This window comes from Otolemur garnettii, unplaced genomic scaffold (assembly GCF_000181295.1).
Source record: "Otolemur garnettii isolate 467f Iridium unplaced genomic scaffold, OtoGar3 scaffold00003, whole genome shotgun sequence".
Lineage (NCBI taxonomy): Eukaryota > Metazoa > Chordata > Mammalia > Primates > Galagidae > Otolemur > Otolemur garnettii.
The window spans coordinates 36,092,369-36,110,608 of NW_003852398.1; the positions used below are offsets into that span (position 1 = coordinate 36,092,369).

At 50.7% G+C, this 18,240-nt stretch overlaps 1 protein-coding gene across 1 annotated transcript in view; it reads left to right on the plus strand.

Moving 5' to 3' along the window:
• NRG2 (neuregulin 2) overlaps window positions 1-18,240 on the plus strand; it is a 257,452-nt gene that overhangs the window by 237,488 nt on the left and 1,724 nt on the right. The window contains exons 6-11 of the mRNA XM_012807018.1: window positions 1,984-2,042; window positions 7,195-7,218; window positions 11,293-11,395; window positions 13,845-13,968; window positions 14,309-14,436; window positions 15,019-15,246. Coding sequence (XP_012662472.1) covers window positions 1,984-2,042; window positions 7,195-7,218; window positions 11,293-11,395; window positions 13,845-13,968; window positions 14,309-14,436; window positions 15,019-15,246 — 666 coding nt within the window. The remainder of the gene's footprint in view (window positions 1-1,983; window positions 2,043-7,194; window positions 7,219-11,292; window positions 11,396-13,844; window positions 13,969-14,308; window positions 14,437-15,018; window positions 15,247-18,240) is intronic.

Sequence of the window (18,240 nt, forward strand, 5' to 3'; positions counted from 1 at the left end):
CTCAAAAAAAAAAAAAAAAAAACCCAACTCTCTGCTCATCCACTACTCCCATTCCCCACTCCTCTAGATCTGAGGCTACAGGGTTTTCATAAGTATCCACCACCCACTAGATGCCCAAGAGCTGACTGATGGTTGGTACATACTGGAATCCTACCAGGTAGAGAACACTTACCTCTGGAGGAAGTTTAGATTAATTTTTGTTGAACAGTAACCTATTACTGAAGGGAACTCTGGTGATGGCCTTACCTAGTTTCCTAAGGAAGAAGAGGCAGAGGCAATGTAGAAGCATCTCTAAGCAGGGAGATGGTAGGAAGGGGTCAGTCTGCCCTGTCTGTAAGTTTTTTCTTAGGCCACTGGCCTTACTGGGGTTCAGAAGAGGGTACAGGGCCAGGCATTTCTCCCAGAAATCTGCAAGACTGAGATTTACCTAAGGAGAGAGGTGGCACCCAGAGAGCAGAAGGAAATGTATCTTGGGGGTAATGACAAGGTCAGGGAGATGAGAGCAGGCAAGCAAGGCAGGATGGGAGGATGAGATCCAGGGCAGTCAGGCAGTGGAGAAGCAGGTCACCAGGAAAGGGCAGGGTTTCCCAGGCTGGCTGCCAGTAGGCCCCTAAATTGCAACAGACTTCCAGGGTGCCCCAGTGAGCCTGCTATAACCCTCATTGTGATTCTTACCATCTAAGAGTCCCTGCACCTAGTGTCAGGAAGGCCAGCTTTGGGATGCTGACCTTTCCCCTTTCCCTACTAAGCTTTTCCCACATAATATTGCTCTAGGAAAGCTTTCTCAAACCATATCCTACAAAGATTCATCAAAAACAGCTTCCATGGTCAAATACACTTAGGATGTACTGGAAAGTTCAGCTGTTTTCTCCTATAAAACTTTTTTGAGCTTTTCATATGCTAATAATATATACTACAACTCTACAAGAAGCCCTGGGAATGGATTTCCTAAACTTATTTGGCCACAGAACCCTCTTTGAAAGAATAGATAAAACATCTCCTAGGTGTCACGGACACACAGGCTAGGAACACCAATCCAGAGTTCTCCTTTGAGCTTTCTGGGGGTTATTTCATGGAGGAGAAAACCTGCCCAGGGCCAGGGATAGAACCCTTTGGTAGGGCTTGGCAAGAATTTGGTATTCCTCAAGGCTCCCAGCACCCTGCCAGCTGACTGCCTGGCACCAAAGGGCTATAGCTCTGGCTTCATGGGGCACAGGCAGGTAAGAAAGAAAATCTCAATGGCCAGTAGGACTTCCCATCTTCCCCCACCCCACTTCCCTGAATCATCCTCCTCCCTGCCCCACCCCACCTTCCCCACCACCCATGGAGCCACATCTATTAGAGAGATGTTTAAGAAGATTTCCGAGCCCTCCACCCAGCCCCAACTCCAGCCCCTTCAGCTACAAGTGTGACCCCAAGTGCCTGACTTGGTTTTTCTCATTCATCACTGTGCACTTTGATTTCTAACCTTAGCCTCGTGGATGATGCCAGTTTGTTCTGTGATTTTTCCCCTTTTCCTTCTCCAGATGTCCAAACGGATTCTTCGGACAGAGATGTTTGGAGAAACTGCCTTTGCGATTGTACATGCCAGATCCTAAGCAAAGTATGTTTGAAGATACAAACACAAGTCCCTCCTCCTTAGAAAGCTTCCGGGTGCAGTCTCCCCAATGTAGGACATAGGGCCAGGGGTGTTGGTTGTTTTGATCTTTGGCTGTTTTGTTTTGTTTCTCTTTTCTTTTTTGTATTTTGGTTTGTTAGTTCTTTTGTTTTGTTTTGTTTTGTTTTGCTTTGTTTTTCATTTTTGGCCTAATCCTTGGGTTTAAAGTTCAGGGCTGCAGGTAAGGGGCAGAGTGGCAAGGCCAGTACAAATGGTAACGGTGGCAAGGAACCCAGCTGGCATTGGCAGGAGCCCGTGCCGGGGTGTTGCAATGCCTATGTCTTGCTATCCTGGCTCTCTCTTTCTGGTTTTCTTTCTTTTGGTAGGTGTCCTGTGGGATACACCGGGGACAGGTGTCAGCAGTTCGCAATGGTCAACTTCTCCAGTATGTCTCTTTCTTCTATTTCTTCTCTTCCCTGGTGACTGACAGTCTCCCCCTGTGGGAGGGATGGGGCCTTGCTTAGCAAAACTGGGGAGGGAAGTGGGGAGGTGTCCTCATCTCCTCTCGGTCCTCAGTGCTCACCAGAAGCCTGTGCAGAGGAGACCAATACACCCCCTGGCACCCCCACCTCCATAGGTCAGCTGGACCACCTGGGCACAGTAATGCTGAGTTCTCTCTGCAGCAGCCAGGGCCACGCTCAGGCCTCTTCCCAGCTTCTGGGGTCAGGCAGCCTGGCCAGAGGGGAAGAAGCATTTGCAGAACCTTCACCTGCCTCTGAAGGCTGTTTGAGGGTGCCAGCTGCTGATGGGGCCGGGCAGTGAGTGTATGCCTGTGCGTGCTGGTGTGTTTTGAGAGAGAGAAAAAAAGTTCTCAGAAAACCTGTCTTCCAATCTGGCCAGAGTTTGTTTGTTTTCAGGTTTGGAAACTGGTGGTGGGGGAGGGGAGGAAAAGGGATTGAGGGAGAACAGGACCCAAAGCAATGGTTTCCATGGATGCCAGAGACATTTATGTGACTATAGGATGGGGTGGGGGTGGGGAGTTGCAGATACTGAAAGACGAGGAAATGAGGACTCAGGGATAATTGGTGACTCTCTTCAGGATCTCACTGGTCTGAATCCTCATCTGGGATTTTTTCTTCTTTTGTTCCTGTGGTTGAAACTTTCTGGTTTACACAGTTCACTAAGGGAAAAAAAAAAAAAAAGTGAGCCCTGTTGCCCAAGGATGCAGCCCTAATTGTGGAGTGTTTTTTTTTTTTTTTTTGGTTTTTTTTTTGGTTTTTTTCTTTTTTTTTTTGTGGAGTGTTTTATTTGAGTAGTTCCACAAAGTACCACCAGGTGGAGGTAGAGGAGAGCAAAAAGCCATAGTTCCCTTTGAAGCCCGGTGGTCTGTTGGCCAGCAAGGCCTGCTCCTTGTCACCCATCCGGCAGAAAAGCTGGGGCACTGCCTAGCCCACTCTCTACCTCCTTCTCTCCAAGGAGGACAGTTGGGACCCATGAGGAGTTAGGAACCAGAGGGTCCACATCATACCTGGATGTTAGGAGGTAGAACTCAGGAAATGCCAGAGGTGGGGCCCAGGGGATAATTTAGGTATCCCTCACAGAAGAGGAGGTGGAGGCTTGGGTCTCAGAGTGGAGAAATGAGCTTTTCCCAGCTGTCCTCAGATCACAGCACAAAAGCCCAGAAATTACTCCCCACCCTAACCTAGCAGGAGTGTAGAGGCTTCCAGGGGTGGGGACTGGTCAGCCCAGACAGCCAACTATCTTAATAGAGTATGGAAGACAGTGCTCTCACTAGGCCCCTATTATTTGAGACCATAGAGGAAGACTATGATGATAAGGACAGAGATGGTGGACAGGATGTATGACCCAACAGAATTCTCTAGAACCCAGGCTCTGAAAGAATTTTAGAGTCATGTTCAGCCCCTCATGGAGGATTGTAAGGTGGGGCCTCTGGTGAAGGCAGAGAAGCCATGTGGAGTTGTGGGCCAGGTAGGAGAGGCAGTGGGGTCATGCTCCTTTCTGCCAAGAGATTCCCAGGCTCATGGGACTGCTCTGGACAGGGAGCCCCATCCTGTCCTGAATCTGAGCAGCTAAGCCTCAGGAACTCGGCCACTATCCACGGCCTCCCTGCCAGCTGGGCTGCTTCAGCTTTCAGCTCAACTCTGCTGGATGGGTCAGCAGGACCTTAAGAACCCAGAAAAGAGCCTGCAAAGGCCTCCCAGGCCTTCCTGCCTAGTGTCACCCATATCAGGACTGTTACCTTTCTGTAAGGCATTCCTGCTCTTTAGGCCCTTTCCCAGAGAGCAGTTCATGCACTGCTCTTAGCATATAATTGCTGACAAGGTAGTATGAAGTACTATTTAAGTGTTCAGGCTTCAGATTCAAATAGACCTGAATAGAAATGCTGGCTGCTGAGTTTACTAGACCTGGGGCCTCCTTTAACCTCTCTAAATTTGTTTTCTCACCTGTAAAATGGAGATGGATAGCATTTATGCTGTAGGGTGTTGTGAGGATGAAATGAAGTGCTGCCTGTACAGGGATTAGCAGAGAGCTTGCCATTGCGGGATGCAGTTTAGTACCTCTCCCAGCTCTGACTGGCATGGGGGGGGGGGCAGCATCACTCCTACAGTCTGACTCTCAGACCTTCCCAGCCTGCACAGATGGCATCTAGACCAAGTTACCATTTGCAGAGACCAAGGAAATAGTCTGTGACCACAATAGTCCTTTGCAGCTTCTCTTTCCTCTGACACCCCTTCCACTCCCCAAGAGTTAAAGCTTGTCCATCTGCTATGCCACCATGTAAAAGAGCACACATGCCTGCACAGGCAAGCACAGAAACACACGTGTGTTTACACACCTGCACACATGAGCAAACCTGTGGGCACATATGCCTGCATGCACACATGCATACACAGGGACACATGCTCACACCTGTACACACATCACTGCCCCTCGCTGGACACCCTATGATTGGGTGTCATGACATGTGTCCAGGATGAAGACTTTGCATATTGTCTGATAAGCCTGGCCCTGTTGGGAGTACAACATCAGGTTGCCATGGTTACGCATCAGTGTATAAATTTCTGGCTAATAGGACCTTCTAGTGAGTTAGCAGTGTCACTCCAACCTTGCTGAGTGGCAGCCAATGAAAATAAGGAGGCAGAAACAGCCATTGGCGCCTCAGAATCCAACCCATGCTGCCTATCTGGTCACTGGCCAAGCCCCCAGTGACCTTGCCAATCATGCCAGCCACCACTGGTCCACCCTAAGTAATACTGGCCTTTGACTCAAAGAGGAGGCCAATCAAGAGCCCCAGAAGCTTTTGCTGCTGCTACTATTTGGTTTCTAAAGGAGTAATACAGAAGAAAACTCTGAAGGCTTTGGGAGCCCTGCTCATTTCTCCAAATGGTCATTTTCCTCAAGCCTACACAGAGACTCAATGGATAAGAATAGCCATGGCTTAGCCCCAGTAGACCAGAGACCTGGCCCCCAGCCTGCCTTCTGCCGCTAATTTGCTGGGTGACCTCGAGAAAGTGTCCTAGCACCACTATGTCCCAGCTGCCTCATCTAACATAACCACCTTGTCAAAAGTGGGGCCCAGAGCAGCTCTATAAACCTGGTTCCAGACACTATGATCCAGCTGGACTATTCGCTCTCGGGGGAGCATGGCTAGATATCCAAACAATGTGAGCTCTCTCCAGCTGCCTAAAGGGCCCCTAGGCCACAGGATTAACTACTTAGTAAGAATTGCCCTAGGCCTTTTGAGAATTATAAAGTTTGTACTGTCTGCTCAGCCCAGCTGGCCAGCCCTGCAAGACCCTGGAGAAGAATGGACAGGCTTTACTTGTGGCAACTTTTTCCCACCTCCAGCAAGTCAGAGCTAAACTGAAAAGAAACCAAAAATTCAAGATCACTTGGGCTTAACAGGAGTGCAAGAAGGGCGTGTGTTTGGAAGGGCTGTAATTAATGCTCCATTGGTGTGGTCTCTGCTTGGAACTAGGGGATCAAAGCCCAGAAGCTTCCTCAGGGCTCTTTCAGTCAGAGCCATCTTGGTCCCTGGCTCAGAGTTCCCTACTCTCCTTCCCTTCTCCAAATGCAGAACCCTCTGGAATCCATATTAGGAAGCAAATGAGAGATCAGGGGTGGATAATGCACAGAACTTCCTGCTGATTGTCCTGGGCTCTCTTTCCTCTGAGGCAAGTGAGAGCATCAGGCACAATTTCACACCCATTGTGGATCTAGGGGAGCTGATTGTGCAGACAGGGAAGCCAGAGAGGGAGCAGATCCAGGCTGGCAGGAGCAAGGCCCTTGCATAGGTGCTGAACTTGTGCTATCCAGGCTCACATCTTCCCCGAGCTGTGCAGAGGTTCAGCTAGGGGAAGGACAGAGGACAGATGAGGAAACAGAGACGATGACTTACTCACATCCACATAGCAAACTAGGGACCAAATTGAGACTCAAGGCCTGCAGACAGGTGCTGGCTGCTATGTTAGAATGGTAAGTGAGTTTCTTAAAAACACAGTTAAGATTTCTGGATTCCTACCCGAGTCTGATTCTGTTGGTCTAGATGATGTGGAAGTTCAACCAGTTTGCAAAATTCCCAGGATTCCATGCCCCAGGCTTGATCCCTATTCAACACATAAGAAACTGAAACCTCTCTAGGGTGGATATCACTTGGGATCACATAGCAAGTCAGGTGCAGAGCTGACCCTTGAGTCAAGGCCCTTTCATCTCACCCCTCAATGGCATAGGTGTCTGCCTCACAGGGCCCTGAAATCACACATTCATAACATGACCCCACTTCCTGGGGTAATTTGCCCACTGTTTGAGTTCAGATGTCCCACAAGTGAACCTACTCGCCTTTCTCTGAGCTATAGTTTATTCTAAGTAGTGAAATCAGGGTCAGGCCCCATGGTTCAGCCCTGTAGTCTCCTAAGGTGTTGGGGATGTCAAGTGGAGAAGTGACCAGTTGCCTGGAGCTCCTCCTGTCCCTGCTCCTTCTTCCCCACAAGCTCCAAGCTGCCCTCATGCTCAGGTAGATGGGCAGGCAAACTGGACCTATGGGGCAGAGCAGGGACATGGGGCTGGTCTGGGAACCTCATGTCCTCAATCTGAACAGAAAAAAAGGGCCCCATGAGTGAACTAAGGGCTGGGCAAGATGTCTGCAGGAGGGCTTGAGGATACTGAAGGCCTGGTGCTGACGCTGGGAGGAGGAGAAGGGGGCTCCACAGACCCTGCCCCCACTTGCCCTTCCCTCTTGGGGAACATCTGCCAACTGACTCTTGCGCCTCTGCCTCCTCACTAGGTACTAACCCCACAGTTCATCTCTAAAGAACCTGCCCTGCCTGCTGATTCTAACATTTCCTCTTTCTACCCTTCTTGGGGCCTTGGGGACTGGGAGCCAGGGAAGGAGCTCAGGAGGCTGGGAGGGGACACTACTAACCTGCTTTCACCTCACAGGCTGGCTGCCCGGTGTCTGAGGAGTCCTGACCAACGTTTCTATCTTTCTCTCCCCTGCCCCCTCCCACTTCTCTCTACCTGTATCTCTCTCCCTCCACCCCTTCCCTCTCCGACCCACCTCTCTTCTGCACTGCCAGAGCACCTTGGATTTGAATTAAAGGGTACGGAACCTCTGTGTTTCACTCAGCGCCATCTGCACAGTCCCTCTCCACAGTCTCTGACACCATGTGTGCTGAATGTTTGGTTTCCTTTCCAAAAAATGGAAAAGGGATGGTTCCAAAAATCCCCCTAGCCCCATCAAGATGTCCTATCACAAACTATATTGATCAGGGGGCAGACAAGAGAAGCTTGTGAATAGCAGGGTACCCCCAGGAGTCAGACTGTGGCCCCCAGTTGCATAGGGGACATCTATTACCAGGAGGCCTCACAGAGCAGGGCCCCCTTCTGTGTCCAGCCCAGCAGGCAGCCAGACAAGAGACAGACCCCATACGTGAACATGGTCTCTCAAAGGACCAGTGTCCAGAAACAACGGGAGCATTTGGAGCATTATGCAGAGAGGCATCCCTTTCCATCTGACTTTAATCCTCTTTTCTTCTCCATTTCCATTTCCATCACCTTTCATGCTGCACCAGGCTGGTAGCTGATAACTCCCCGTCTGTCTCTGCCCCTGCCTTGTGTCTGTCTGCCAGGCTTTACCATCTGCTTGAAGCTGTCACTCCCTCTATGATCCATCCCCATGATGGCACATGTGTGCATCTGTAGTCAAGACCAGCAAGGGTCAGGATTGGGCTGGCCTCTACTGCCTGCCCCTTGTCCCCAGCTCAGAATCTTAAACATGCCCCCCCCCCACTCCCTGCCACCTGCTGCTACTGCACTTTGGTTCCTAGAAGACTCCTTGGGCTGGAAGGGACTTTGCGGAATTGGTGTTTCCAGCTGTTTGTGCTGAGAGGCTCCTCCCTGGCCTCAAGTGTCCAGACATATTACATATGAGACATGGGGGGAGAGACATAGGGGCTCAAAGGGCAGAAGCTTTTGGGGGGTGGGATCTTAGACATGGTACAGAGCCTGCAGTTATACAAAGGCTATTCTCATGGCTGGTTTGGGGAGGCCCTAGTTCCCCATTACCTAGCCCCTATCTGCTGTCCTCAGTAGAATATAGAGCTTAAAGTCTGTGTGTAAGAGTATATCTGCTGACTGTACAGCATGAGAGGACAGGTATTTGTGAAGGATCTGTGATTGTGGCAGGGCAGGGGTGACTCTTCAGATATGTGTATAAATGTTGGGGATAAAAATGTATATACCTGTGAGGTCTCTCAGGTCAGGGTATGAATACAGGGGGAGGAGGGCAGTGGAGCACTGTGCAGTTGAAACTGTTGTGTGCAGAGGTGAGTGTGAGTGTACGGTGTGGGGATGTCTGTAAAGATAGTCTGTAACTCACTCACCCATGCAACAAATATCTGCTGAACACCAGACTTTACCAAATACAGAGTCTCTGCCCTCCTGAACAGACACAGGTAAGACAGAGAATAAAAAAAGAGGAAAGATGTCAGGTGGCCACAAGTGTGGTACAGAAAGTAAAATGAGGTAATAGGATAGTGCTAGAGGAAGGAGGGGCTACTGTAGCTCAGTGTTCATGGAAAGGCCATTTGAGCAGGTGGCATTGGGCTAAGATTTGATGGAAAGCAGCCAGCCTGCAAATGACAGGGGAACTATGGAAAGCAGAGGCCCTGCAAGCATGGGGATCTTATGGTCGGAGTGAGTTTGCTCTGTTCAGAAAGACTGCCAGCAACTCCAGAGCACAGCAGACGCAGGTGAGAGGACCACAGATGAGATGCAAAAGGAAGGCTGGGACCAGATAACCTGGGGCCCCAGAGTCCATGGCAGGCTTTGGATTATATTTGAATTGCAGTGGGAAGCTATTGAGTGTTTCTAAGCAGGGTAGTAAAATAATCTCCTTTAAATTAAAGTATACATTTACACCCAAAGCTACATTTATAAATATTAAAGTATACATTTACTTTATACACAAATGTATAAAGTATACATTTATAAATATAAAGGTAACTTTGAGTGGACAGTAGCCTGGGGCTAGGGCCAGGGTAGAGAAGAGTAAAAACAGAAAGACCCATCAGAAGATGACCATCTCCAGCTAAGAGGCAGTCACCTCCTTGGATTGAGTTGGAAGCATGTAAGACACAGTCAGATCCAGATCCATCTGACAGAACTTGCAGATGGATCAGGTATCAGGGTAGGTGGGAAGAAAAGGAGTAATCAAGAATGGTTCCAAGATCTAGGGCAGGGGTCCTCAAACTTTTTAAACAGGGGGCCAGTTCACTGTCCCTCAGATTGTTGGAGGGCTGGACTGCAGGCCCCGTGATGAGTCAGCTGCTAAGCAGGACAGGCAGCAGCAGCAAAAACACCTGGCGGGCCAGGTAAATGTCCTTGGGGGGGGGGGGCGCATGTGGCCCATGGGCCATAGTTTGATTTGAGGACACTTGATCAAGGGCCCTAGCAGTAGGAAAGGTAGTGTTATATTCATGAGCTGGAAGGAGTAGGGGAGCAGTTTGGAAAGAGGATGGGAAGCAGTGATTCAGTTTGGCCACGGCCCTTGGGTACATGAATGTGGAGTGCAGGAAGAAGTCAGCAGGTGATACAGCTTTGAGTGTCTGCATATAGATGGTGTGTAAAGTCTGTGTCTGAATGAGATCACAAAGGGAGAGAGGGCGGGTGGTGAAAAGAAAGAAACCTGAGGTCAGCCAGTGAAGTAGGAGGAACCCCAGGAGAGAAGAAACACCCAAAAGCTTATGGGGGATGGGCCCCAGAAGGAGGGACCCAACTGAGAAAGAAGCAGTGGGCCCCAGGACTTGGCACAAGAACTAAAGTCAGGGCTGTGGGCACAGAGCCAAGAGCTGGGGACCTAGGGCAGAGGTCTAATTGTGCAAGAGCCCACCTGACTGTGTCAGTGGGCATGAGTATGTGTGTGCAGGTACACTGTGTGAGAATGTCTCTTTGTGAAGGGGTCTAGGAGTCTGGGTGAGCAGTTACAAATATAGGTATGTCTAGAGCAGTGGTTCTCAACCTTCCTAATGCCACAATGTATTTTAATTGTTACAAAGGGGTCATGACCCACAGGTTGAGAACCGCTGGTCTAGAGGGTCTGTACCCCTGGGCATTTGCTAGTGTGTATATCTTTGTCACAGGAGATGCCACAAGCCCAACAGGTTAGGGACATTTTCCAGGGCTCCACCAAGGCATGGAGTCCACTTATCCCTGAACTGGGAGGAGGGGGCAAGGTGACAGGACCAACCAGCAGGTGCAGGTGGGCAGAAGGGTCCCTGGGCTATAGCTTTGACTATGGCTAGCACTATCACCTATTTTCTTTTCTTCCTTCTGGAATTCTGTGTTCAGGAAAGTAGAGGTTGCCCTAACAAGCAGTAGAGGGTAGAGAGGATAGTCAGGCCTTTCAGAAAACTTTGAAGCCCAGTCTAGCTCAGCTCCTCAGGAAGGGCAGGAGGTGTCCACAAGGACTGCCCTAGATTCCAGGGGTCTGTGCTGCCACTGGTGGGTTCTCACAAGCAGATATGGGAAGGTTAGAAGGGACCAGGGGCACACCCTGACCAGGCTGCAGGGATAAACAAAGGCCTTTCTCCCACACTCCTTCCATGGGCCTGGATTTCTCTGTCCCTGCTCCTGGCCCTGGATCTGATGTCCTGTCACCAGCCCAGAACAAGCCACTCTCCACCTTCTTAGGGAAGCTGAGGTGACTGAGCCAGGTCTTTGCCCAGGGGCTACATGTTTACTGCCTTGAAGAAAACTCCCCTTGGCCCACCAAGGTTCTTTGCCCATGCCAGGCCACAGTGGAGCAGGACAGGATTGCTGACCAAGCTGGGCTGCCCTCCCCTGCTCTACAGCCTCAGGAGTTTCAACTTCACTCCATCCCCCTTCTTCCCCTGCATCCTCCATTCATGTGCTCTGGGCAGGCATGGGGCTTGGGAAGGTGAACTCAGGGGGAATTGTGTGTGACCAGATCCATGGGTGGGTGGGAGTTGGAGGGGAAGTGGAAAGCAATGCAGAGCATCCGGGGGTGGGGCAAATGGGGGAGGAAAGAATTGGACAGGAGCTGGGCAGGGCCCAAGCTGAAAAGAGCCCGAGGTTTAGGGGGAGCGGATTCTGCACCATTATCCCCACGGGGTCTGCCTCTGGCTCTGCCCCTCATGTCTGCCCTGCCTCTGCAGAAGCTGAAGAGCTGTACCAGAAGAGGGTCCTGACTATCACTGGCATCTGCGTGGCTCTACTGGTTGTGGGCATCGTCTGTGTGGTAGCCTACTGCAAAACCAAGTGAGTATCAGGCACTCAGACTGAGACTAGGCTACACCAAGGGACTGTGGTCATGTGAACATAGGCTCTCCCCTACTACTCCACTGTGCCTGGCCTCAGCCCCTCCTACATCCAACTTCCCCTGCAAGGACCTCTGCAGCTGGTGTAAAGCCAATGGGCTAGACCCAAGAGCAGAAGCAGAGGTGGCAACATAGGCCCCAGAGGGCTGAACAAAGGTTGGCCATGGACCAGGCATGGTGGCTCACTCCTGTAATCCTAGCACTCTAGGAGATCAGGTGGGAGGATCCCTTGAGCTCAGGAATTCGAGACCAGCCTGAGCAAAGTTAGACCCCAACATCCCATCTCTACTAAAAATAGAAAAAATTAGCCAGGCGTTGTGGCCAGCACCTATAGTCCCAGCTACTTGGGAGGCTTGAGCCCAGGAGTTTGCAGTTGCTGTGAGCTAGGATGAGGCCGTGGGGCTCTATCCCAGGCAACAGAGAAAGACTTTGGAAAAAGAGAAATCTGGACTCAAATCTACCTCCCATGTGACCTAAAGGACACTGATGAACTGCTCTGAGTCCTCACAGGAGTGACCCTGGCATGCACCCCAGAGGAGACTGTGAGGACCTGAGTATAAGCATGTGCCCTCTCAGACACATGGGGCACTGTTGGGGGTGGGGGCAGGGCAGAGAGGAAAGCACAGAGAAGGCTTCATTCCTTCTCAGAGGAAACACAGACCCCCTCAAAAGGCCCTAGCCTGACCTCAGCTTGGGACCAGTTGAGACAAGAGGACAGAGAAGGTGTCAGAGCAGAGGAGAGGCTGGGACAGAACCTCAGGACAAGGAGACTAAATGGGCAGAAAAGAGAGCTGGCCTGTTCAGGTAAAATAATGCAAGCGAAATTCCACATAAATGAGGATCAGCTGTGTTCCAGGGACATGAGCAGCCCAGAGTGGGGACTGGGGTCAGAAAAAAGAGGGGCATGAGTCCATGGTCCTCTGGGTCTTAAAGGGCAGCATGGGGCCTTGAATGCCAAACTAGGGAATCTAGATTTATCCTGCAGACAGTGGGAGCCCAATAAAGGCTGTAGAGTGAAGTGCAAAAAGATGATAGGTTTGTCACATCTGTTCATACCTGGAAAACAGGAGTCTGGACACAGCCACCATTTCAGGGACTGAGCCTCTGGTCTTGACTTTTGTTGCCCCCATCTGTGGAACCTAAGGCCCTATTGGCCTTATCTTGGATGAGTTCAGGACCAGAAAGCCTAGAGTAGGGGAAGGAAGGATGTAGGGCTCAAAGAGCCCAAAGGAGGAAACTGGACCCAAGAGGAAAAATTTGGTCCAAGAATTCAAGAAAAAGCAAGCCCCTATTCTAAATCCCACTGTGTTTACTCATATGTTCAGAAATCATTCATTCAGTGCCTGCTGGACACTAGGCTCTGCCCCACACATATAGTTATTGTTCTGAGTAAGCATTCCAGTTTCATGGAACACATTTCAGAAGTAAGTTACCTAGTCTGGAGGGCAGAAGGGGTTTCCCTGAGAAAGCAGCATTTAGGCTAGGGCCCGAGGGATAAGCAGGAGTTAGCAGGAGTTGCCAGGTGAAGGGAAAAGAAAGTAATCTAGATGAAGGGACCAGCACATGCAGAGGCCCTGACAGCAAAGAGGGCAGACCACTATGAAGGACCCGAAATAAGCTCACCGAGAATGCAGCGAGCTGGGGTGGGGAGGACAGCAAGAGAGAGGGACAGGGAGGGAAAAGAGACGCTGAGGGAAAAGAAGAGTTTCAAACAGGGAATGGTGTGATTAGATTTGTTGATTAGAAAACAAATTGAGTAATAAGTGCCAGTGTAAAGTATTCCCATGGGTCCTGGCTCCCTACCCACAGCACCCTGTTTTATTTTCTTCATAGCATTTTACTCAAAGTATCTAGTTCATTTTTTTGTTTTTGTGTTTATCATCTGCCTTCCCTACTGGCCCCCAGACTTCAATAAAGGTGGGGGTTCTGCCTGTCTTTTATGCTCCAAAACAGTATCTGGAACAAAGTTAAAACTCAGTAAATACCAAATGAATGAAGGAAGGAAGAGGAAGTGAGTCAGCACTGTGCTTGAATATTTTATATACTTTTAACTACCAACGGTCTCTGAGATGGGTAAATGATTCCCCTGTTGTACAGATGAAGAAAGTGAAACATGGAGAGCTTAAGTAATGTGCCCAGGGTTACACAGCTGGAAACCAGTGGACTTCTACTCCCTGGGCAGAGCCAAAGCTCATTACCATGATGATGCTCAGGTCCTGGATTCAGGACAGTAGCAATGGTGTAGGGGAAGCTTCAGCACAGGGAAGAGCAGTAGCCACAACAGTCTGGGGCAGAGACAAAGTAGTTTCCCTGGAGGGACAGCCAGGCAAATTCATCCATTGGGGGGTGGAGGGAGAGCATGCCAGCTTACCCATCCTTTCCTTGTGCAGAAAACAGCGGAAGCAAATGCACAACCACCTTCGGCAGAACATGTGTCCAGCCCACCAGAACCGGAGCTTGGCCAATGGGCCCAGCCACCCCCGGCTGGACCCTGAGGAGATCCAGATGGCAGACGTGAGTGGTATTCCCACCCCACTTCTCAGCCCTCAGTGGACAGCCAGCCTTCTTTTGCCCCTGCAAAGGATGAGCTAGGGCAGCAGCCAGCCCATCCCATGACCAGCCTTGCCTGCTGGACATTGCCTCACCAGGATGGCTGGCCTTGCTCTGCCCACTTCCATAGAAAGGGTGAGGGATGATTTGCTAGTGCCCTCACTGCCCCAACATCAAGTCACTTCTCATCCAGTGGACACCCCCAACCTGGAGCTTAATGCACATCAATTCTCCATTCTCACAGAAAAGAGGGTCAGCCAATCTGGTCCCCTGTCACTAACTCCCACCCAACTCTCTGTTTCAGTATATCTCCAAGAACGTGCCGGCGACAGATCATGTCATCAGGAGAGAAACTGAGACCACCTTCTCCGGGAGCCACTCCTGTTCTCCTTCTCACCATTGTTCCACAGCCACACCCACCTCCAGCCACAGGTGGGTACCACCAAGACCCACAGGAACTTATAGATGCCTATACTCTACCTGGCATAACATGCCTCACTATTTAGACTTCTAGAGCCTTTCAATACCCTTTCCTGAGTTTGCCACATGAATCATAATCCACCTTAGCCTTCTCTCCAGAACTGGAGAGACCTTTCCACACAGCACAAAGGCTTATACAGCTCAGGAAATAACATGATTGGCTCCTTTCTTCCCTGGGGAGCACTGTGGAGTAGTCAGAGCCATCACATATTGACCACTGGGGCTGGGCTCCTGAGAGGGGTGGCAAAGGACTGTGGGGGTGGCAGCGTCCAAAACAGGTGCTCTGGGGCAAGGCTAGGGAAGGGCTGGTTGCAGGAAGGAAAGGAAGGGGCTGTGGCATGGCACAAGACCCCAGCCCTCCCTCTCCCAATATCAGAGTGGAGTACTCTACATCAGCCCAGAGCAGACAAGGGCAGCGAACTGAGGGAGCTTGAGATGGGAAGAAGAACCAGGGAGGGGTGGCCATGGGACCATACCTGCTGGGCCACTCTGCCCCTTCCTGACATCTCACCTGCCCCTATCTGGCTTTCCCAGACATGAGAGCCACACGTGGAGCCTGGAACGTTCTGAGAGCCTGACCTCCGACTCCCAGTCAGGCATCATGCTGTCATCAGTGGGCACCAGCAAGTGCAACAGCCCAGCCTGTGTGGAGGCCCGGGCCCGGCGGGCAGCAGCCTACAGCCTGGAGGAGCGGCACAGGGCAGCTGTGCTACCCTACCACGACTCTGTAGATTCCCTGCATGATTCCCCACACAGCGAGAGGTCAGTTCATACCCCATATCCTATATGCTCTCCTTGGCCAGAGGGCTGGTATCACTGAACTAAGGCTGACCCTTAGAGCCTCTCAGAGATACTCCAAAGAGCCTGGTCTCTATTTTTTAGATGGGAAAACAAGGTCCCAGAAAGGTTAAATGGCCTGCTGAGGGCCATAAGCATGTTAATGACAGGCTGGAAGAAGACCTGGGCCAGTGGACCCTGGTGTGGAGTGACCATCGAATGTAATTGTCCCACTAGGACACTTTTCAGAGTAGAAGGGAATATTATTATTATTATTATTTGCAGGGGGTTTTTTTTGGCCAGGATTGGATTTGAACCCACCACCTCTGGCATATGGGGCCAGCATCCTACCCTTTGAGCCACAGGTGCCACCCCAGAAGGAAACATTATTAATTGCACTGGAACATCATGAACAAATGGGGGCTGTTCCAGACAACCAGGCTATATGGCTGCCATGTCCCAGTAACAACTAGAGGGTCCATGTCCCAGCAGGAACAGAAACACAACAAGATAAGAGTAGATTAGAGGAGGGAGACTGACCAGTGTAGGATAGACATAAGCCAAGAATGATCACAGGCCCTGGCGGTATCTGCAACAAGGCTCCACAGGTCAAGGCATTGCTGGGGTCCTGAACAATGGATGCAGTAAGAACTAAGAAACCCCTCTTCTTCCCTGACTATAAGCCAGGAATCACAAGGATCAGACCCCACCCTGCTCAGCCCTTGAGTGGCCCTCAGCAAGCAGAGTCTACAGGAGGATAGCAGTGGAAGGTACATGGTACAAGGAACTCTAGAGCAGGGAGGACAAAGAGAAGCAGGTTTCCCCTACTCTCAATCAGCTTCGTCCATCCCAGGCCTTGTGCTAGGGAGGCTTGCCTGGGGGTCCAGACATGGGCCACCTGGTTCCTTCTCCAGAGAAGCTCCCAGCCATGGAGACAAACTACAGAAGCTCACAACAGCCTGTGGAAAGTGCTAAGCACCGGACACCACACCTGGGCAGAGAAACCCAGTCTGACTCCAGGCTCTGGGATACAGCCTGGTCTTCCATGCCAAACCTTTCCAGACCCAACTGTATGACCTACCTGTGTGATCTGCAGCAGGTTTATCATCTCTATACCTTGTTCCCTCAGCTATAGAACAGAGAGAACAATGACCATTGAATGTGGTTCTGGTGAAGGCCACCCGAGATAATGTGTACAAAGCTCTTTGCCTTGTAGCTGGCACAGAACTCAGCCTCACTAGGTACAGTAACCACAGCAGTAGGACTGCTAAATGGGTGGTAGGAAGGAGTGACATGGGGGTGGTGGAAGGAAATCCTTCCAGGCTCAGGGAATAATAACTTGAGTGGTTTTGTGAGAGCCAAACTAGCTCCATTTTGTTGTTTTGGGTGAGGTGCCCAGAGCAGGGTGGGCTGTGGAAGCTGAGCCTGAACAGGCAGGCTGGGGCCTTACAGACCCACAGACAGGGCACTGGGCTTCTGCTCAGGAGGTGGAGCCTACATGTGTTAGCAGCAAGGGCCTCCTTAAGCAGAGTTATGACTTTAGATTACTCTGGGAACTGCACAGAGTGAAGGAGGGGAGACTCTGGGGTGGGAGTGTGACCAGAAGAAACAGATGGAGTGGGGTGGAGGGTGTGCTCCAGGTAAGGGAATGGGTAGGATTTGGTGGTTCATTAGATGCCTGGGCCAAGGGGGAGGGGGTGTTGCATCAGGTGATTCAGAAAGGACTGAGAGAATGGGGAATTCTGGGCTTGTTCCAGAGAGCACTGAGGTACCCCACTGTGCAGTCTGGAGAAGCATAGATATGGGTGGTCCCTGCCCTGGAGGCAGAAAATGGTGGAGCAAGAGACCACATGGGGATGTGGAGAGCAAAAAGCGACAGGTACCCAGCGCCTAGACTGGGAGATATCAGCAAGGGCAAACTTTTTTTGAGTGTCTCACTATTTCACCCTCCGTAGAGTGCTGTGGAGTCACAGCCCACAGCAACCTTAAACTCTTGGCAATTCTCTTGCCTCAGCCTCCCAAGTAGCTGAGACTACAGGTGCCTGCCACAATGCCTACTTATTTTTTTGTTGACTTTTTTTTTTTTTTTTTAGAGACAGAGTCTCACTTTATTGCCCTAGGTAGAGTGCTATCGTTTCACAGCTCACAGTAACCTACAACCCCTGGGCTTAAGCGATTCTCTTGCCTCAGCCTCCGAAGTAGCTGAGACTACAGGCATCCTCCACAATGCTCGTCTATTTTTTTGTTGCAGTTTTGGCTGGGGCTGGGTTTGAACCGCCACCTTTGGTATATGGGGCTGGCACCCTACCCACTTAGCCACAGGTGCCACCCAGGCCTGGCATTTTTTTTTTAGAGAAGGGGCTTTGCTCTTACTCAGGCTGGTCTCAAACTCATGAACTCAGGTGATCTACCTGCCTTGGCCTCCCAGAGTGCTAGGATTACAGGCGTGAGCCACTGCGCCTGGCCTGAAATAATATATCTTTAATTAAAAACATTGACAAGCCTGGCAGGTGCAATGGCTCACACCTGTAATCCCAGCACTTTGGGAGGCTGACACAGGAGGATTGCTTGAAACTGGGAGTTTCACACCAGCCTGTGCAACATAGTAAGATTCTATATCTGCCAAAAGTTTTTTTTTTTTTTTTGAGACAGTATCTCACATTGTCTCCCTTGGTAGAATGCCATGGCATCATAGCTCACAGCAACCTCAAACTCTTGGCCTCAAGTGGTTCTCTTGCCTCAGCCTCCCAAGTAGCTGGGACTACAGGTGCCCACCACAATGCCCAGCTATTTTTTTTTAGAGATGAGATCTCACTTTGGCTTAGGTTGGTCTCAAATTCCTGAGCTCAGGCAATCCACCCGCCTCAGACTCCCAGAATGCTAGGATTACAGGCATGAGCCACTGCACCCAGCCCTGGCAAAAGTTTAAAAATAGCTGGGCAGGACGGTGCCTGTGGCTCAAAAGAGTAAGGCGCCAGC